The sequence below is a fragment of the Polistes fuscatus genome, unplaced genomic scaffold (assembly GCF_010416935.1).
Source record: "Polistes fuscatus isolate 324 unplaced genomic scaffold, CU_Pfus_HIC Scaffold3, whole genome shotgun sequence".
Classification (NCBI taxonomy): Eukaryota; Metazoa; Arthropoda; class Insecta; order Hymenoptera; family Vespidae; genus Polistes; species Polistes fuscatus.
Genome location: NW_025113107.1, coordinates 7,254,808 through 7,277,230, shown reverse-complemented (window position 1 = coordinate 7,277,230; position 22,423 = coordinate 7,254,808). Strand labels below are relative to the sequence as shown.

At 34.5% G+C, this 22,423-nt stretch overlaps 2 protein-coding genes across 9 annotated transcripts in view; both read right to left on the bottom strand.

Annotated features, from left to right (window-relative positions):
- The window catches only part of LOC122519365 (sorbin and SH3 domain-containing protein 1), a 29,871-nt gene extending 27,541 nt beyond the window's left edge, over nucleotides 1-2,330 (bottom strand). For all 8 annotated transcript variants that reach the window (XM_043638765.1, XM_043638766.1, XM_043638762.1 and 5 more), the window contains exons 1-4: nucleotides 2,297-2,330; nucleotides 857-1,059; nucleotides 356-572; nucleotides 37-135 (exon numbers count right to left, since the gene is read on the bottom strand). The gene's annotated coding sequence lies outside the window, so the exon portion shown is untranslated. The remainder of the gene's footprint in view (nucleotides 1-36; nucleotides 136-355; nucleotides 573-856; nucleotides 1,060-2,296) is intronic.
- On the bottom strand, nucleotides 23-22,421 carry LOC122519297. The gene is made up of 8 exons (XM_043638663.1): nucleotides 22,388-22,421; nucleotides 22,211-22,282; nucleotides 14,353-14,439; nucleotides 9,183-13,637; nucleotides 8,259-9,089; nucleotides 857-1,059; nucleotides 356-572; nucleotides 23-135 (listed from the first exon to the last, which is right to left on the bottom strand). The coding sequence occupies exons 4-8, from the start codon at nucleotides 13,579-13,581 to the stop codon at nucleotides 23-25; spliced, it is 5,763 nt and encodes a 1,920-aa protein (XP_043494598.1). The 5' UTR covers nucleotides 13,582-13,637; nucleotides 14,353-14,439; nucleotides 22,211-22,282; nucleotides 22,388-22,421.
- Between the last annotated feature and the right edge of the window lie 2 nt (nucleotides 22,422-22,423).

Below are 22,423 nucleotides of genomic sequence, written 5' to 3'. Positions count from 1 at the left end.
AATTATTAACAAAATTTGTTCATTATAAAAACTTACTTATTTCTCCTGGACTAATCAAAGGTTTCTCATCGTTATGACCAGCCCTAGGAGGTTCATTTTCTTCGATATACGCTGCACCCTTCGGCAATTGTCCCTCTAAAGTTACAAAATCAATACTCGATGAGTTTTGAATAATCGATTTTAACGTTTCATTGAAATAATATACATACAGTATACTTTGATATAACGCGAATTTTGATGGTTCACATTCTTAGAAAGCGTTAGAGAAGATTTTGCTTTTCGACGTATTATACCGCGTTATATCGTAATTTTACTATATATATATATATATATATACATGTATCTGTTTTCAAACCTCTAGCTTTTTGTAGAAGCGTGATCGTTGGATTTTGTGCTCTAGGTAATCTTGGTGTAGAAGCTAGCGTGTTCAAGCCTTGAGACGGAGCGGAATGAGAGTTAACAATGCGCGACGTGGTGGATATGCTACTTTGTGAAAAGCTGCTCTCGGCGGTTGTGATCTCTTTCTTTTCTTCCTCGCTTTTCCAAGGAGGGGGAGAAGCTTCCTCTTCGGCCTGCAAAACGGAATATTGATTAAAAACTTTTAACTTTACTATTTATTCAAGCAATTTTCAAATATTCTTTATTGATTTTTGTTTCTTTTCTATTTTTATTTGAAATATTTATTTGAAAATTTAATTGAAAATAATTATTCTATAATAATAATAAATATAATATAATAATAATAATAAATATAATAACTACTCATTTCAACACAATCGACAATTCGTATTTATAATGTTAACCGATTTGTATGGAAAAGAAATAAAACCCCAAAAAAAGAAATTCGAAAGCATACCTCTTCTGACTTTTTCTTTCTACTTAAAATTGGACTTTCGAATTGTACCGGACGAAATTCTTTCCTCTCTGGCACGGGACTCGTTCCTGCGCTGGATGGCGTCCAGACTGGCGGTATTCCACCATCTTTTTGCGAATCCTTTATACGATCCGGACTCGGTTCCTTTGGTGGTGCCGGTGGTTCGCTTCCTGGCGACCAAATTCCTATCGACAAAGTCCAAATATTTTCTCAACATTTCTCTTTCACCCCTAGAATCGTATTTTCCAACTTTGTATATTTTATTGTTAATCGAGTTTTTGTTTAATTAATATGATGAGGTATTTTCTTTTGGATGCATATTTATATTGTTAATATTACTACCGATGTTGGACAAAAATTTCAAATTAGTATGGTGGAGTTAAAGTAAGTAAAGCACAATGGAAAGAAGGGTCCTTGCACCAAAGCGAATATTAAATGTGCCAGAACATGTGCATTCTACTCCGTTTGTGCCAAAAGTAACGTACGGAATGTATATATATATATTTAATATGTATCTACAAAAGAATACCGCTAATCTTGGCTCGAGTAGCGTTATTACATAAAGGACCATCTCTTTTTTCTCCTTTTCCTCAGTCGATTGCGTAAACTCGTATTACGAGGAACCCGGAAATGAACTATTCTGTTATCTTTTTTCTCATCGTATTCTCATTTTTTTTTCTGTTTATTTTCTTTTACTTTATAACCTCGTTACTTTTGAAATACAGGTCGGCTATACATGTTCCGGTTGAATAGGGCAAAAGCATGAATACATATATTTGTGTGTGTGTGTGTGTGTGCACGTGTATATGAGAGAGAGAAAGATGCTATCGTCTTTGTATAAGAAGTTTTCAATTCGCGCTATTAGTCATAATGTTGGACACGTGGTAGTTGCGACACAACAGGAAACGACGAAGAATAGTAGTGTGTGTGCTAAGAAGTAAAATTAGACACGAGTAAGCACTGGTAATAATTACTATTGGTTTATGGCAGTTTTAAAGAATAAACCCTGAGGTAGCATTTTCCAAAAAGTAAACGCAACGGTTGCAGCAGCATCCTACTTACCGATCGATCGATATTAAATCGATTTATCGTGTGTTATCGATTCGACATCACAATCATTTCTCGAATCGTACTATAATTAGAGTATTATTCCAAAAAAAAAGAAAAGAAAAATAAAATCAATCCAACAGATCGTGCAAATAACGCATTAATTAATCCATTCATTTATTTTGATAATCGATGTTGAATAATTTGCGTTAGTATCGGCAACATTTTCAACGTTTATTATGCTATCAAATGTTCTCATTAAATATCGCTCCGTCTAGTTAGATGTTTAACGTGCTACGAAAAAAAAAAAACGTAACATCATCATCACCATCATCATCATCATTAATTTTGCCGTTCATTCGCACAAGTTTTTACCTGGTTTCGTTGGTAAGGAGGAGGCTTTAAACGTTGGGGCGAACATAACGTTCTCTGGAAAAGCAGCAAACAATTTGTTTATAATTTTAAGTTTACATAATTAATACTTTCGCGAAATAAAGGATTTTCTTTCTCTATCTATATGCTATTTATTATAATATATAAAAATTTTTCTTTCCCCTTCCAACGGGAGGATATAAATACGAAGATAAAGTAGAAAAAATATATTACGCGTGTTGAAGATAGTGTATTTTACGATAATGACGCATAAATACAATAAAAGATATTTAAACGGAACGTTAGCACACATTTCGAGATGTAATCTTGGAACAAGTAAAAGTCCAACCTTGGATATTCAATCTTATCTACTAATATTTTCAAGACGATCGATGTAACGAAATGCAATAATTCAACATTAAAGAAAAATATTAATAATTGTACGTATTTATCAGAGAAAAAAGAGACAAATACAATATCAAAGATATTCATATCGTGAATTTGCTATCATTTTGTTTCCACGTAAGGTTAAGGTTAAGAAAGTAAGTAGGGAAAGAAGGAAGGAAGAAAGAAAGGAACGAAGCCACTCTCATAAAAAGATATTTTTTCCTCGGCTTTTCCATCGTCGTTGGAAATGTCTGAAAGGCTCCTTAAGTAGTTTCCTTGACGAAGCCAACGAGGTTCATTAATACAGAACCGTGCTTGCCGGGCTCGTGAAAGGTAGAGAAAGAAAAAACACGAATGAGTGGAGAAGAAAGAGAAAAGGGGGATGAAAAGAGGGATGACTGAAAGAAAGTAAAAGAAAGAGAGAGAAAGAGAGAGACGAGAAGAACGAGAAGAAGAAAAAAGAAAAAAGAAACGAAACGTGAAACGTTTCTCTCTCTTTCTATCTTTTTGAGAACTATCACCAACTAACAAGGTCGACATATAACCACGAAAAATTTGGAAAGGCTATTCGCGCCTTTACAAACACACACACACACACACATATACATACACGTACACGTACAGAAAAAGAGAGAGAGAGAGACGTATATACAAAGAAGACTCACATACATACACATACACCAAATTGATGTTACGTTCTTTACAAACGATTCTCAGAATAGATTGGCTTGTCAAGCACGTTGCAGCAGCACGTTGCTGGTGCTGTAACGTACACATTCTACACGTTCTCGCATATGTGCATATGTGCATATACTGCTGACCGATCAACTCTCAATCGGTGATCGAGACTCTCTCGTCTCAGCATGATCGCCACTCCAGCATTTCGTGGCCTTCTCTGATCTAATTATAATTTACACGAAGAGAAACGAAAATTTATGTTCCCTGCACGTGTGTTACGTATGTAAGTGCGTACAAACGATATTAACATAGACTATTCTCGTTATAATACGAACTCTAATACGATTTCAATCTCGATGATTTTATTATTATTACTATTTTTTGTTTTTTTTTTAATTAATATTAATTGATTAATAATATAATTTAATTAATAGGTTATCCTTTTAAATTGTCATTGAATATTTGAAGTAAAAATATTACGATAGAATACACGAAAGATATAACGACCGTGTAAGGATTATCGGAAAACTCGTTTAACTCGGTAATAATAGAAGACACACGAATGAAATGTGGAATAATTAAACTCGATAAACAAATAGAAATCAACGAACGGACTATAAATAATCGCTCGTGTCTTTATTTTTCGCGCCAACGAGCAAGCGAGAGCTTTCGTATAATCCGTTGGAGAGTTTAACGACGTTTCGTTTGCGAAGTTAAACGAACAAATTTAACCGGTCTTTTCTTTCTTGAGTGTTTTTTTTTCCTTTGCTTTTTTTATCATCGTCTATAAGAGAAAAATTATAATAACCAAGAACTTTCGAATATTCGTAAAAATTAATGAATGTATTATAAAAAAAGAAAAAAGAAAAACAAAATCTCACAATTGATTTTTTTTTACGATCATTTGATTTCCGTTTAATTTTGTTGTTGTTGTTTTTTTTCTGTTAATTAAATCGATCGATCACTCACTTTTTTCCAACATAACGAAGATCGTTTATATTTTCTTTTTCTTTTTTTTCAATGTATATTTCGAAAGGTAACGGGCATGCACGAGCACGAACGAACGGGTTCTCAAAGTTTCATAGCGTTTAAGATAGACGCTAGGAAAGCACGAAAGATGATCGTAGACTAAAGCTAGCACACGATGACGACGACGCTTGGCAAAAACCTAACACACCACGTCGTCGTTTTCCCTTTACCGACGTTTACTACGCCGACGTCGACGCCAACTTCTTCGACGCCAACTTCGACGCCAACTTCGACGCCAACTTCGACGCCGACGTCGATGATAGCCAGACTTTTACCCTCTCCCCACACGTTAATTCCCCCTATCCTTTTCTATGATTTTTCATTGTTTTTTTTTCGGGTTCGAGATATACTAACAAATCTTTTATATTATATTCAACGATAAACTAATTATTGTTACGTTTCGATACAAATTTTTTGTAATTTATTAGTTTCTTGTTTTTTTTTTTTTTTAGTAAATTGTTTCAATTATATGTTGCAAACGAACGATAGGATATATCAACGTTTATAATCTTCCCCTGTTATTTTACATCTATCTGTCATATATTATTCAAAAGCATCATTTATATTTTGATGATTAATCTATTTTTGTATCAAACTATTTGAATCATATATTATTAATAAGCTAAGAGAATATGACTATATTTAAATATATGATTGATTAATTTTTTTTTTAACGAACAATCCTTAATCATATGTTGTAAGAATCTGATAGAATATTTTAATGGGCGGAATAAAAATATACCTATTGATGTTTATGAATCAAAAAAAAAAATAAAATAAAATAGTAAGTAAAAGAACGTTTATATTTTAGGAAGATCGAAGCTAAGAAGAAGTTCGTCGAATAAAGAGAATATGAAAATATTGTCCGAGAGATAGGAAAATGTTTTCTCGTAGAGATAAAACAGAAAGATATAAGAGAATTTGCAGTGGAGAAGAAACGGACGGGGGAAGGGGGAAGGGAAAAAAAGCAGGAGGAGGAGGAGGAGGAGGAGAAGATGAAAAGCTCGAAGAGAAAAATCTCAGTGAAATTTTAGTAAATTGAATCCTCGATGGATTTTTGCTCTTGATGTTACGTAAATTCAACGTTCGACGGAGAATATTACGCTTTTGGATTTTCCAACACCTTTTTACGGTAATACATTCATCGTATTTTATCATAATATGTTTCTTTACGTATCTATTTTAATCTAAAATATCAATGCAAACAAATAAAAAGAAAATATCAATGATAATACTTTGTAAAAACTTACTTTCGTACAGATAAATAACAGATAATATTTAATTCTATAATAAATCTAACGATTTTTGCAAAAGTTGTTAGGTATGAATAATCGATCGAATGAAGCATGCAATGCAAGCGAGGCAAGATTTAGTAGAAGAAGAAGAAAAAAAAAGAAAAGAAAACGCACCTTGGCCAAGAAGGAATCCTTTGCCGATTACCAAAGCTTTGTCGATTTCGTGCAGCAGATCGTTTTCACTGTATTTACCACCTCCACCTATACGATAGCCACGTGTTTTATCTAAAAAGCGTGCATGTGTGTGCAAAAGTAGAAGCAACAAAAAAGAAAGAAAGAGAAAAGTAAAAAAACTTAATTTACAAAAAAATTATTAGAAAATGATTAAAAAAATGATTTACGGAATATACGTTGATTAACGAATCGTTAGATCGAGATGATTTAATCGCTAAATGAAATTCATAGTAAACGGTAGAGGTATACACAACGGAGGCATCTTTTTTGAGGTCAGCAAAATCTAAATTTGCGTTTACGTTTAACCCTCGATATTTTTGACTCTTACAATATAATAGAAAAATAAGCAAAGACGAACGCGGGTTCGGTATTCGTCGCTTACGCAAATAAAGATTCATGAGAGAACATTTTGGTGGCAAGATAAGCACCTTTTAAAGAGCGAATTCATTTTCTTCTCAATAGAACGACCATTTGCCCACTTTATCCTGTTCCATTTCGCGAGCTTGAAAAGCTTTCGAAAGAAAGAAGAGAGAGAAAGAAAGAAAGAGAGAGAGAAATAGAATATATCTTACGTCTCTTAGAAGAAGCACAAAACGCGATGTTAACAACATTTTCAACCATTTATTTCATAGAATAATAAATGCAAAGGTAAATGGAACACTGTGAAAAGAGTATATATATATATATTTATCAGTTACGACGTATAATATAAAATATATACATATCTATAAATTGTATATGAGAAAAGACGAATAAAGGCAGAATATTCGTGGAGAATAGGATAAAAGATTCGCGTGGTTAGTTACGATAAACTTGAAGAGTTGGTTGGGTCAGCAGCACAGCGTGTGTAGCACAGACGATGTGTTTCGGTTATTCGTGTTGCAAGCAGTCGGAAATAACCGAAAATGAAGACGGTGGTTTTCGTCGTCGAGAACTGGGATGCGTATTCGTGACGTCCTTAGTAGTGCCCTATTTCTCCTAGGAGGCCTAAATTTAGGTCCTCATTCTGTGTATGAATCAGCAAATGAGATTGCAGGCCTCAAACTAACACAGTGACGGCTACTGACGGCGAACAGCCCCCCCCCTCACGATTTCGATTTCGAGAAAAGAAAGGAAAGGAAAAAAGAAAAATCAAAAGAAATTCGGAGTATGTTGAATTGAAATGAAACTAAATTAAATGATGTTAATTATCTTTGCGATGTGTTTTCCTCGATTACGTTCTGTCAATAATAATTAATCGTGATATATTTATTAAAATATAAGAAATAAAAATTGGTAAAAAAAATAACTGTAACGTCGGCACAGCAAAAAGGTATCGATTTTGTAATAAATTATCCATGACGAATTATCGATTAATTTAAAATCGAACGAATCTTCGGGATTTCTCTCGGAGTAACTGTAAAAACCTTCAACTTGAAAACGAAAGACTCGATCGATAAATACGTGAAAGATGATTGCCTTCTTCTACGTACAATTTGATCGCTTATTAACCGCAAACATGAAACATCCTCCTCGGATAACCTTTTAATGCTACGTTAGCTACGATTTATATCCATTATCGCACAATACCCTGAATACTTCGGTTCAATGAATGCGAAGCAAGTATTTCAAACGCATTAGAGATAACGATACGTCGCATACGATGTGATCGATGCCCATCGTTGAAAACATTTTTCTGTCTTTTATTTTTTTGCCTCTATGTCTCCAATAGGAAAAAAGAATTAAACGGGAAGATAAAATAGAATAAAAAAGAAATAGAAATGAAAATAGTACAAATATATACATATATATACTCTCTTCTACCGAAAAAAAAGCAAACACGTGGAGTAGTAAGTGAAATTTCTCTACTTACTCAACAGCGCACGCCTTTGAAACGAACACTCGAACTGATCGATTCTTCCTTAAACACCAACAAACTTTTCTTTGCGCATTCCTTTCTACGATTACTTTAAACGTGCTTACAAAAATAAAGAAAAAGAAAAAGTCCAAAACAACAAAAATTAAAAAAAAAAGAAAGAAAGCGATATTACAATCATTCCTCGTCAATCAACGTTAGTAACGATCAATAAAAGAATAACAGTAACACGAAACATCTATTACGTAATTCAAATACTCAATATAAATCCGGCACGTGCATTAGAAACCATCGTAAATGAGTTCGTTCGTTTTTGAATGCGTGTTTTTGCGAACCGCAGGATAAAGAAATTATTAGGATTTAGCTTTTTGGTCCTTGGTCAGTGGTGGTAGTCTGGAGAACACTCGGAAGGTGTAAGAAACGATAATAATTGACACACATCTAGCAACACATCAATCTCTCTTTCTCTCTCTCTTTCTCTTTTTTTAGTTTTCTTTTAGTTTGCTTTTTATCTCTCTCTCGCACACTTTCTCTCGGTGTAACTCACCATCCTGATCGATATCCTTCACCGAGATCTTCAAGAACTCTCGCAGATGTTTCGGTAATTTTCTCCGATCACCAATCTTCTTTCCATCGATCAAACATCTAGCCTCAACTGTATCCTCCTCATCCTCCTCCTCCTGACTCTTCTCAGCACCGTTCTCAGATTCTGTTTCGCTCTCGTCGAGCTTAATACCAAATTTGTTTAATCTGTTTTTTGCTTTTTCGATAAATTCCTTCTCCATAGCGCTCATATTTTTCATTTTAGATTCGGATTTATTTATTTCGTCGTGCAAACTGATCTTTACAACCTTATGATGCTTCCTTTCTTCCCTTTCGTGAACTTTGTTAACGTACTCGTCGTACATTCTTTGACGAAAAGCTTCCCCACTCATCGCCCCACTGTAATCCGATTTGTCGATCTTATTTTTCGTTAATTTTGTCGGATCCTTTTTGTCAATTTTACACTCGGGTAAATTCTTCCCTTTAGAATCAAGTTGATTCTTATCCTTTAAAGAGTCAGCCCCCCTTCCTCCTCCTCTTTGCGTGATTATTTTGTGCTCTTTACGTTCGATCTTTTCGGTAGTTTCTTCTTCGTGTACACCATTTTCGTCATGAATCGTTTGACGAAAGTCACGATTACCAGATTTTTCAAAACTTTCCGAACGATTTTGATCGACCTCTTGCCATGACTCCTTCTCGATTCTACTGTCACTGTCATCGAGTTTCGTTTGTTTCTTTGTTATCGCTTCTTTCTTGATATTTTTCGGTTCCTCGCGTAATTTCGATCCAACGTGAAATTGAAAATCATCGAAAGCTTTTCTTTCCTCCTCCTCGGCTAATATAACATTTTTCAATTGATTCTCCAATAATTCGATATAATTTAATTGCTGATCGAAATATTCTTTAGGTAAAGAATATTTACTCTTACCATGATCCAATTGCTCCATCGTTTCTTTCTGTAATCTCTTCAAATTGGCCACGATTTCCGTGGCTGTGTGCTTCTTCAATGTTTCCGCGTTGTCGTCATGACGTTTCCTCGTCTCCAAATGATTCCTCGGTGGATTCTGATCGAAAATACTCGTGGTATCGATACAAGATTTATCCACGGTAACGATTCTCTTCGATCTTGGCGGTACTTCGACTTTGTCATCGATCAATGCAGGATTCACGTTGTAACGTGGCTCGATAAATCTTTTCGGTGGTGTTTTCGGTGTTGGTGTTTTATTATCGACTTCCGGCGAGAGGTTTTTATCGATAATAGCGCTGTTAAATGTAATCGAACACTTGTTGTTCATCGACGAGGATCGATTTTTCGCCGGGAGATCTATCGATCCGTCCCACGTTCTCGAATCTTTCGTTAAACCGTACTGACCGCGAATACCACCACTGCTACTCGGCGTCATAGTCGTCGAGGAGGGTACTTTCCTCCTCGAATCTCGTTGGTCGTTATCGTTCGATTCGTATCTAGCTAAATTCATCCAATCGCATAAGCGAGTGACTTTCAGACGTTCTTGACCTTCGACTTTCTTCAACGGAGACGAAATTTCACGTTCAACGACGTCCCTCGGACTATTCTTCGATTCAACGGACCTCGATGAGTTTTGTTTAATTATATTTAACAATCCCAATGGTTTATCTTGATACTCGTTATCGTTTCTTATTACCATGCGATAATTCATAGGCGAAGCTTTTTGCGGTTCTACGTCGTCGTAACTACGACGATTAATAAATTTCGTATGAAGATCGAGTAACCTGTCGGCACTCGTTTGCATCGATGTTTTTTGTTGAGATGGCGATAAACATACCAACAATCGTGGATCCCTCGAAGTCGATACACCCAACCATGGTAAATCTTCGATCTTATGGTTCATCCTTCCGGATTTTAAAACTTGACCATAAAAATCCGAGATATTAACTGGTCCTGGATATCTTCTCGACGATATTATCTGGTCTGAAACAGTTTTTTCGTCTCTGTCAGATGTATTCGTATCGGGATATCTTAACGTTAGCCAAGCTAATTCATTCGCAACGTCAGACACACCATGCTTGTTTAATCGATGATGGTAATCGGCTTCGATGCTTTCTACATTATTAACGCATGATCGAATGTTCTGCGAGCTTTCGAATATGTTAAGCTTATATGCCTTTTTTAATTGTCGAATTATCTCAACGCCATACGGCATAGAGATAATCTTTCTTAGGCTTAGATCTTTTAAAGATGACGGATTTAATGTCAAAATTTCCTCATCGTTTAAAGGAACGTAATAGAGATCTTCCATCTGTGAATAAGTTATTGACCGATTCGTCGATTCGATTTCTTCGTCACTTTCTATACCATTTGTTTCCTTCGATTTCAACAATGACAATTTGTTCCTCAAATTTGAACAACTTATTTCTTCCTTCTCGATGTTCGAACAAACATCAGCGAGAGACGATTCCATCGGTAGATATTTCACTGTACTCACGGAAGCAGTACTACTCGACGAATCTTGATCTTGAAATTCGTTCTGAGACGTAACAAATTCTTCTACGTGTTTACCATCGCTCGAAGATTCTTTCAAATCCTTAGCATCGTCTTCCGAATCTAGCGAAGTTTCATGTATATCCGTCGAACTTTTCTTTTCGATAAAACTTTCTTCCATTTTAAATTCAGATCTTGACCTATCAACGTTCTCCTCGTTCCTGACTTTTTTAGAAATACTTGAATCCTCTAGGCGTTCCTCGACGATCTTTAATTCTGTTTCCTCGGTGACCATCCTTTTCTCACATATTTCGCTTCGATCGGTTAGGATTTCGTCCAAATTCGTAGACACGTCATCCGTAACAAATTTCCCATTACTCTTATCGATCCCATTTGATCCCATTTCCTTGTTACCCACCATAGCCATTTCCTCGAAGCTCCGAGTTGAATCGTTCGAGCAGGTCGCCGTCGCGTCGTCGATAAAACCTGCACCTTTTCCTGGCGCCTTTTCGTACAACTTGTCACCGGTTATTTCAAGAGTCTCCTCATTGCCAAGCACGACGCTTTCTACGTCGTTACGTAAGATGTCGTCGTCGTCGCACTTGAAAAATGCGAACAAATTGGCATCCCTTGGTTCCCGTTCAACTAAGGTCTTACTTAAATCACGCGTCGGAATCTTTAATGAATCATTCTCGTCATCATTGACAAGCTTCGAACCCTCCTCCTCTTCCTCCTCCTCCTCCACCTTCTCCTTCTTCTTCTTCTCTAACGTTAATCCTTTCACACGTTCGAAATTAACTATGATATTTTCGTTCGTTGACTCGCATCTTAAAGCAGCATCCAAAATACGAGGAAACATCTCGCGAGGAAGCGGTGGTCGTTCCGGTATTTCAACGATTTCCTTTATTTCTCTCATAGCAATTGGAGCATTAACAACGATACTATTTTCTTCTTCAGATTTCGTAGTAGATTCTCGTTTAACGCGAAAGTTAGATGATCTTCTCGGTGGCACGTCTGGCGGTGTGCACGTATCCATCATCGACGATCTATTTTCATTTTTCATCGACGTTTCCGAATCTTCTTTTACGGACGATATCAAATTTATTTCGTTGGATTCTTTTGTCGAGTTAAAATCGAATTCTTTCGTATCGATTATGTCAAAAATATCAACGACGTTTTTATCGTCTTCCTTATTTTTATCATCGTCGTATTTCTTTTCCCCCGTAATCTCGTTTTCATTTTTATTTTTCTCTAATTCAATTTTCTCGATATTTTTATTTTCTACCTCGCGAGACGAAGAAGTTTTCTCTTTACGATCAACATTTTTGATGTCATCTTCTTGCAAGATTTCTTCTTTCAGTTTATTCGACTCGATGACAATAATACTCGTTTTAGGAACATCCACGTCCAAAGTTTCTTCCTCGACAATCTTTTCTTCCTCGAATTCTCGTTTTATCTGATATCCTTTCTCGTCTAGTGGGACATTATTAACTCGTTCGTTCTTTTTTCCCGAATTTACGAGTATTATCTTCGACGTTAAATTACTCTCGTGTTCCTCGAATTTAGTCGCGATTGAAATATCATTAGCCGAAAAAAAACCTTCATTTTTTTCTTCGCCGTCGTAGTCGTCTTTTAAATCTTTCTCCGTTTCTTTGGACAAATTTTTTGCGATTACGTTTTTATCATCTATAATATCGTTAGATAATTGGATGGATTTTGCCTGATTCGCTATTTCGAATTTATCATTAATTTTAATGACCCCTTCTTTCTCGGCAATCTCGTCGTTCATCACAATTATATCATTTTCCTCGATAGATTTTTCACTATTTAAAAATTCAGAAGAGTATTTTTCCTCTTCCTCGTTCGTAACCTCATTAATACGTTTACATTCAGAACGACGAAATTTTCCAATCTCTTCGTTAATAAAATCTCTGATATGCTGTTCCTCGTCTCCCGATAATTTTTCTCCTTCTTCCTGAATTATATCTAAAAATCTATTAGCTGCCTGCGATCGATAATAAGATTCCAAAATGGCACGCCTCTTTGATTTCTGTCTACCTATCCTCTCGTATTCCGCTTTGTGATCCTCTTTCTCCAAAGACGTACTAGGAAATTTCAAATCCTCAATGAAATTTCTCAATTTCCTTTCGATCTCCTTCGACATCGTATTATCCTTCGTTTCAATTTTACGTTCTTCTTGAAAATTATTCGATTTTAATTTGAACTTTTCTTCAACATTATAATTATCATCATCGTCCGATCTATCAAAACGATCCTTCTCAATGTCCGAATCTATTTCAGTTATGATAGGTTCTGAATCTTCCATATCCGTGGTGCTATCTTTAGTCTCATTTACATCAATCGTAAATATATCCTCATCTAAAAGTTTCATTTTAGAATTGACATTATCCGACAATGGTTTCATAAAATCTAAAGGTTCGTCGACTCTGATCGAAGAACTGTCACCATTCATTTTATCCATTGTTCCAGTTTCTAAAATTCCAACACCCGGTATATGATCGATAGTAGCTTCCAAAGGTAAACTACTTATAGTTTTGATCTCGATCATTCGTATATTTGTATCAACTTCTTCTTTTTTTATCTCAAATCTATTTTTTTTTATAATCAAATTTCTATCCTTTTCCAATTGATTTTCTTCCATTTCAATGGTCATTGTTAAAGCGTCGATATTTTCGTCGTTCGAATCTTTGGGATTATCCGAAACTGTGTCGCTCGTTTTCGAATCGTCAACGATTTCGTCGAATTTTGTTGGACCATCGGGTGGAGTCGGTGGACGTTGTTGTTGGGCACGTCTCCTATTGCGATTTTTGCGATTTCTGCGATTACGCGAGCCATGAGAAGGCATCTTCTTATTGTCGTTAACTTCGGCGTCTGTGACGTATCCCGAGAAATCGCAATATCCTGCGAAATGCGGTCGCAAAAAACGTTTTCCCTTCTATACGATTTCGAATAAAATATAACTTGCGTTATAGTAATCGCTCGTTCTCTAAACGCGTGACACATCATCGTTTTTCTTCGAAAAAGGATTCATTCCGTACGATTAGAATATGAAACAAACCCGATACGACATATCTAACCGTTCTATTTCGAAATTATCTTGGAAATAATTTTTTCTAAAAGATCATTGAACAAAAAGAAACAATAATTATTAATATAAATAATAATATGATGATGATGATGATGATGATGCTGATGATGATGACGATGAGAATGATTAACTTGCCAAATAATCGCGTTTTCTTCAAGACTAATGTTGTTAATCGCAATCTAATACAATAGTTTCAATTTTTTTCCTCCCACGTGCAAGATAATACAATTTTGATCATAACATTCTATCTCGCGAATCACTTTTTGCTGTGACGTTACGAAAAATAAAAAAAAAGATAGAAAAGATTAATTTTACAAATAATGATAGATAAATTATATGGATAACAAGCCGAATAACGAATAATAATAATAATAATAATAATTATCGAAAAGATAAATAATCATTTTCCTATTGATTTGATCGATCATGCATAAAGCGTGTGTGTCCCAGGCCTCCAGCGATGCAAATTTATTTAACCGTTAACTAATAATAATAAAGATGATATTTAAAGAAAAAAGCTAGCTTTACCTTTCTTCGTGTCTACTCGTTGATCTATCGTAGAATTCTTCAAACCACCGTTCTGAGTAACGTAACTTTCATCGTTTTTAGTGTCATCTGAAACAATAAGAATGGAATAGGAACTTCTAACTTGTTAATCTAATTCATAGATATATAACACTCGATCGAATTTAAAATATTCCCAGTGATTTTAAATAATATTAAAAAATTATTGGAATTTCGTCGAACGGAAAAGAGAAAAGATAAGTCAATAAAATTCGATTTATGACAGTTCGCGCGACATAAAATTCCTTTCGTAATGGTGCTCTTCGTACTCGAGATCAACGTGTAGGATTTAGATTCCGATTTATTATTCGAGTTGAGTCAAAACCCGCAGCGTGACCTCCGAGGTCTGTGAATCACTATTATGCACTGAACGTAAATGAAGTCATGTCACTCATGAAGCACGCTCGATCCCTCCCCTCCCTTTCCCTCCCTTCTCCATCCACGCGTTACATATGTGAACGCAATCGTTACGTATTTGTATTTGCGTATCTCCTACTTGTGATTTCACTCTTAGAAACTGTCAAAAAAAATGAGAACCACGTGTTCGTCGTTAATGTCACGATTCTTTTTGTTCCTTTTTTAATATTAAAACTGTGTAAATTATCGTAATACAATTTTCTTCGTACAATATAATTTTTCAATAAAATATTATAATAACAGTACACACACACACACACACACACCACCACCACTTACATTCATGTATGCATCCAATAAATCACAATATATTTTATAATCACGATTCTTAATTTTATCCTTTTGTATAAATAAATGACATTTTATATAAAATTAAATATAAGAAAATATATATTGAAATGAACGAATTGACGATATTTTTGTTGAGTTGTTTTAAAAGAATTTGATAAAAGAAACAAAAAGAGAAAGAAATCAAATTTAACTGTTATATTTTCCCATAAAAACTAAGCGGAATAATATTTCTAGTATTTCTCGTCCAACATGGCACGAAATTTCTTTGAAAAAAAAAATAAAAAGAAACTAACTCGAGCGAGAAACACTCTCGAAAATAAAAAATAGAAACTAGGTCCGAGGGGAGTTCGCATCGACGCTTCGGACGACACCCACCCACCCTCCTCCCCATCCTTCTCTCTCTCTCTCTCTCTCGTTCCCGGGATTCATGCATAGTGCCACTTCCGAGTTGGACTTCCTTCCGAATAAACAATACCGGGACAGCCAGGGAGGTGTAGGTTCTACGTTGTAGAACACCCAACCCACGTTTTCAACGTTCGTCGTGTTACGTCACGAGTACGACGAGTACGAGCATAATCGTTCCAGGAAACAGCCAAATTCTGACGGAAATTCGACTTTCGTCGCAGCGTATAACTAAATGCAACGAATTTGTAATTTCAACGATCTTAACAATATAATATCAACATTTATCTATAATATTAATCCTTTTCTAAGATCGTTTTAATAATAACAAAAAAAAAATATTATAACGAATTTAAAGAAAATATATTTTGTTTAGCCTTAAATAAATTACCAGATTATCGAATACAAAATAAATGAATAATATACATTAGTGCGTCTATGAATATTCGCGTATTAATATAAATTTCTTTAACATTAAAAATACGAATATTTATTTATTATATAATTTAATATACGCGTATATTTTCTTCTAAGAAATTTTTCATCGATATCAATGAAGACCCGATGATGAATGAAATAAACCACGCAATGATTTCTTCTTAAAGAAACTTAATTAGAAACTTATTTATATATCCTCGAATTAAAAAAAAACGAAAGATTACACGTTTCATGTCGCTACACCGATTCGATCTGAATTTCTTGACACGATTTAGTATCTATCTTTTTTACAGTTTTCTATTTCTCTTCCTCTCCGAGCTCCAAAAGGAATAACATGGAGTACGTAACAAAGAATGACGAGTTCATTACTACAAACCTACTCATTGGATCATTTCAATCCCGTGAGACCCCTTCGAGGTACTTACAAATACTCTCGAATGATAACTTCCATCGTATTCGTTGTACTTCTAATATATGCAAATGTAAAAGAAAATTATACCCTAGCGTGAAATCCCATACAAACTCATTACTTTCTCCCGATGGAAATATATACATAAATATATATATTTTCTTATCAATTTAAATATATATATTATATATTAATATAATATATAATATATAATAATATTATTGAAAATATAAATATATATATATCTTATCCATCTCTTATCAATATAAAATAAAAAAATTTGTCTCGCAAATTGTCGAAAACAATTGATCATATACCCAATAAATATTAACAAAATTTATCTAAATTCTAAAAAAAAAAAAAATACCACATAAGTATTCGCATAATTAAAAAAAAAGGAATAAGAAAATGATACGACATAGTGAATGAGATGATCAATGTGAACGTTCAAATACGTAACCTGACGTAATGTTACGGAATCCGCAATAGAACAGGGTTCTCGTTTGGTTGTCGACGAAAAACATAGCCGAAGGTTGTTTCGGAGAGAAGGGTACAGGACGAAGGACGAAAAGTGGGCTCGGCACCTTCGGCCCATGACGGACGACACCGCACCCATTGGAGGCGTGCGCTAAAGTACCCGTGTCAAACACGTCCCGTCGTCTCTTTCGAAATCATCGATTCTATCTGTCGACGCGGACCATTACGCTTCCGTTCTCGCATCTTCTTCTTGTCCCCTTTCCTCCGCCATTACTATGTTCGATACGAAATTTTTCCTTTGGATTTAGTAATTGCAATTAGTCTTGTAATCATTTGTCCCAAAATTTATTTTTCAATTTTTGTTTTTTAATAAAACACGTATATATGTATTCTATCATTTGATATCTTTATTAATCGGATTTTAATAAAACATCGAATCGAAATTGTTTAACGAAGTAATATATATATTAACATTTTTGCATTAGAAAAGTTACTATCGTACGGAAGGGTGAAAATTTTTATGTCACGATTTTTGAAAAGGTTGCGTCAATATTTGTTCACGTTTACACGAAACAAATGAAAATAATACTTTTATATAATAGAAGTGTACTGTGTCTAATATACGCTGAAGGGTTGAAAAGTTTTGAGTAGAACAAGCAAACGGCTAAATAATAAATAGAATGACTCGTTATATATCCGAGAGTTTTCCGTACATTATTTTCGTATTCGTTTAATTCACTTGTTGTTGTTGTTAGAAATAAAATATTCAAATTTATTTGTTGCTTTTCGTTTGAGTTAGAATTTATTTTCTATTCGATATTATGCGTTGTATAAATTTGTATTATTTTATAACTTTCGATAAAACTGATATATAATTTAATTTTACGTAACATCACTTTGTTATTTTCTTTCGTTATATTTCAAGGTAATGCAACAAGTCTACGTGGAACAATCGTTTGAATGATCGAAATTATTCGTTTCCCGGACTATGGTCTACTTCAACGATTAATTACTCGTTGCACGCGATTATCAGATAAGTAAAAAGAAGAATTAGGTCTATCGAAAATATTCTACGGTTTATATTGAAAACATTATTTGTTCTATATCAACTTAAATTTAACAACATTTCTTGGTTTGTTCAACACACGTTCGTAAACAATATACGTATTATATACGTATTATGATAGCAATAACTATTGTTCTGCATTAAAGTTCAACTCAATGAACGGACAATACCTACGATCATTCTTGATAAAAGCCGATTCGTCGATTGTTCCTACGTATATGGAAATCGGGTCGCTGCATGCGCATTACTCGATATGGGGGAAATGACCCAGTGTTTTTACGGATGAATAAAACGAACTCCTCGCTAAAGATAAATCGAATATAGAATCCCATGAATTTTACATTTTGTTGTAACGCGAGGTATAAAAAAAAAGATAATCCAAGTTTTTTGGTTTATATACGCAAAAGGGAATTTGTTGAACTATCTCGCAAAGTATTATGAAGTTAGGGTAAATCTTTTTATAGGTAGGATAAAAAAGAAGAAAGAAAAAAGATTTACCGTGAAATTTAGTGACATCTAACAATCGATCCAAACTCTCGATAAGATCTTCATCGCGTAAATCAGTTCCCGAATCGTTTTCCTCTACGTCACTGGAAAATCTTTGAAGAAATTCACCGAGGTCTGATGTATTAAAATCATTCAATTTCTCCTTAACACCGTTCTCGAAATTGTCAACATTATTCGAAGCATCGTCCTCGTCTTTAAAACGAACAGTTTTGTGTTCTCTTCTAAAAGATCGTTTCCTTTTATCACGATCATTCTCGTTCTTAAGAATCGACGAATTTCGATCAAACAAATCCATCGTTCTTTCGGCAACCTCGAAACGTTCACGAAAGATCAATCCAAGGGTCTCCAATCGGAAAAATCTATTCGTTCCGGTTATTTCGTTGTACTCGTTGTTAGTATCGTCGATCAAATGAATTCTTTTAGAAATCCCAAATGATTCGTTCGCGGTAGAATCGTCCATTGTTTCGGGAATGGCAACGGTGTTGATTCTCTTGAAATCTAAACTGTTGAATTTGTTTTTGAAATTTTGATTGACCTCGACGTTCCTGAAACAAGGAGGTGGATCGATAAGGAACTTGAAGTGCTCGTAATATTCACGCTCGAGTTCCTCTTCCTCTTTCTCTTTCTCCTTTAAGATTCTCCTTGAACTTCGATTCGATTCCTCGAGCCGATCCAATCTCGCTAGGATCTCTTTGGTTCTAGTGACGTCATCTACAACCTTCGAAAGTGGCGATGGCGGTGATGCTGGTTCAGTTTCACGATCCACTACATACTTCGATTTGCCAATCCCAATAGAATTTCGTTTCTTTGATTTCCTGTTCTCGAGTCTGGTCCTTCCATGAGAACGTTTCTTTCTTCGTTTCCAGGAGGCACTCAAGGATCCAAGGATCGGAGGTAACCGAGTTCGCGACGTCACGAAGGATATTCTTCGTTTGGAATCCTCGGAAACTAGTCGAATTGGTCTTTTTGTTATAACCAAAGGATTTGTACTTTCCATCGAACTTGAAGGAATAGGATCCTTCCGGACCGTGCCGAGGCATTGGGAACAACCGAAGAACTTCATTCTTCCGAGTATTTCTGAACTATTTCAATTTCAATTTCTTTTATTTAATAACTCCCCTCCCACGGTCCTATCCTTTTCTTTCATTTTTTACATTTAATTCAATAAATGGTCCAATATCATTCGCCGAGTTATACCTCGCGAAATAATACCGTATATAACGTTAAAATTACGTAAATAGGATTCGATTTGTCGTATTGTTCACTTTAACAAAGCATTCATTGTTACATTATATAGGTTTCTACGAGCCGATTCATATTACGTTTCTCACGATAGACTTCAATTTACCTTTAATTGGCATCGTCACGATAAATACATCTCTTTCGAATAATATTAAACGCAAAAGAAGAAAAATAAATTAAATTTCAAAGGAAACAAAGTAATGAAATATTAATATAAAATTCGTTCGCAATTCTAGAAAATCTATTTTTCCACAAGAAAATTATTACTTTCTTTTTTTTTTATTTACTTCTATTCAAGAAAGCTCAATAAAAAATCCATTTACGTAATTTGAGTACATTTACGAAAGGTATTCATCGGCAACGCCCTTTAACCGTCGACAGGAACGACGCCTTCTGTTCCAACAACCACCGAGCAATTTCGTTTTCCTCTCGAAAAATAAAAAACAACAGTAACTATGCTATTGCATTTACTACGAAATGCTGATCAGTTTTTCTCTTATTGCGAATCAAATAGAAGAATCCTGGTAGTAGTAGTCGCCGTTGTTGTTGCTGTTGTTGTTGTTGTTGTCTCGTTACTGTTCATCCTCTTCTATTTCTTCGAGAGAACAAATCTTATTTTGTTTCTTTCCTTAATCTTTTCCACTTTCTTCTACTATTTCCCTTTTATCTATTTTTGTTCTCTCTTTGTTCGTTCAAGATCAAAGATCGGTAGAAGTTTGGGTCGATTCGATGGAATTAAATAACGCGAGAAAATCGGGAGAGAGAAACTACTTGAAGTACGTTCTCGACAAGGTGTTCGTGAGCACTGACAGAAAGGTGGGTCGAGTTCGGAAAGGAAAAGGAAGAGGGTCGCCTCCTTGTCGTAGGGAGTCTCGTAAGTAGAGGGTGCGCCTTCTCCTCGAACGAGAACGAACTTCTTTTTCTCTTTTACATCTTTTTCCTTCTTCTACGGACAGGTGTGCTGGTATATAAAAGCACCTATATCTATATATATATATATGTGGGTACAACTCGGTGTCTTATTCATATATGATAATGCGAACGAGTATACGTCCGACACACGTGCAATCTGTATCGTACGTTCCTTCGTTCCTTCGTCCCTCTTATGCTTCTTCTACCGTTCATAGTGTTTGTCCGTTCATCGTAGCGTGACGTTTGTGCAAAGCAATTTGCAGAAAGAAGAAGAAGGTAATAAAAGCCTCGAATAATACGACGGCTACGCGATGACGGTTTATTCCTATTCTTATCTTATTCTCGTTCTATTCTCTTAAGAGAGATTACTTTTTCTTTTTCTTCTTCTTCTTTTTCATGCCATTTAAATCTTTCACGTTTTTGCCAATTCTATTTGATATATATTTTTTTTGTAAATAAATTATAAAGGATTTAGACAATATATATATATATATATGAAATGAAATAAAAAATTACACGTTATTTTGTAATTAATATATTGCTATGCGATTTGATACGATTTATTTATTTGACGATGATAAATGTGCGACACGTCGCATTCGATGTATTTTTTATTATTTCAACAGGAAACGTCACGTGCAAACGGTTTCTACCATTTTACACTTGTACAATAAGATAAATGTATTTTTGTATTACGATGTAATTGACATTTCGTGTTACTTTTTAAACGCTTCTCTCTCGTTACCCGATTCCAAAAGGATCGATCCAATCGTTTGGAAATTATTAATTATTCCTATAAACCGAAACAGTTACGATCATTACCAACCGAAGTTCCCTCGAAAATTTGATATTTTAACACGATAACGACTGTAACCACATCGATTCTAAGAGATAAGCGGCTTTTATGCTCGAAACATGCATGACGATGCATCATAAAAAACTATTAATAGACATTAGTTAAATAAATGAACTATTTGTTAATGTTTATAATAATAACGGAAGGATACAACGATGCCTTCTCATCCATTTTGCATTTTTCCAACGTGGTGGATTCGATAAAAGCATTTATATTATATATCGACGTTTGAGATTGAAATTGGCGCGAGCAAATATTGGTTTTCGATTATCATGATTCGTTATGTTTCGAGTATTTTCGGTATTCGGAAGATTCTTTTGAATTATTCGTTAATAGTCATCAAATAGATTCGAAATAATTTAATACAAATTCCAAAGTAATTTACAAATATTCGTATTATTAAGTGCAATATTTTATCTAACATAACGATAGAAGATTATTCTTATGCTAATTATGAAAACTAGAATTCGAAATATTCGTCAAAAATATGAAAATGATTGTAATAGTTCGTACAATGATATTATAACAAAAAATTATAATCCAACAATGGAAAGGAATTTTTTTATGTTATTTACGAATAATAGGAAATTGATAATTCGTCGATTATAGGATGTTAAATTGTGTATTACAATTCTCCGTCCGACATTTCTTCGTAAAATAAATTTAAACAGAATATATATATGAGCCGTTTATTTTGAAAGTGGCCTAACTCCATTTAACCTTAAATTGAGATATTTAAAGGTTTGCGTTTCAATGCAATTAAAAAAAAAAATATATATATATATAGGTAGGTATATGCTCTCACCTGTACCGTTTTTTCTCGCTTCGGTCGATATAATCCGTGTGTTCGAAGTTGTTATCGTCTTCGTTGTAATTTCTGCGGAACAAAGTCGTTCGTCAATGATTCGATTCAAAGCAATTTTTAAAATATCAAAGATATCCTTTTAACCAAAAAGAAAAAAAAACAATAAAGAGAACTTACTTTTTAACGTTTCGGTCGATAAATTTTCTTGAAGGC

Excerpts from the sequence above, each read along its gene's own strand:
- LOC122519297 (XM_043638663.1), bottom strand. The coding sequence starts at position 13,581 with ATGCCTTCTCATGGCTCGCGTAATCGCAGAAATCGCAAAAATCGCAAT. Across the intron at positions 1,060-8,258 it reads GAAGGATATCGATCAGGATG|GAATTTGGTCGCCAGGAAGC; the intron begins GTGAGTTACACC and ends CTTTGTCGATAG. Across the intron at positions 573-856 it reads GAAAGAAAAAGTCAGAAGAG|GCCGAAGAGGAAGCTTCTCC; the intron begins GTATGCTTTCGA and ends TCCGTTTTGCAG.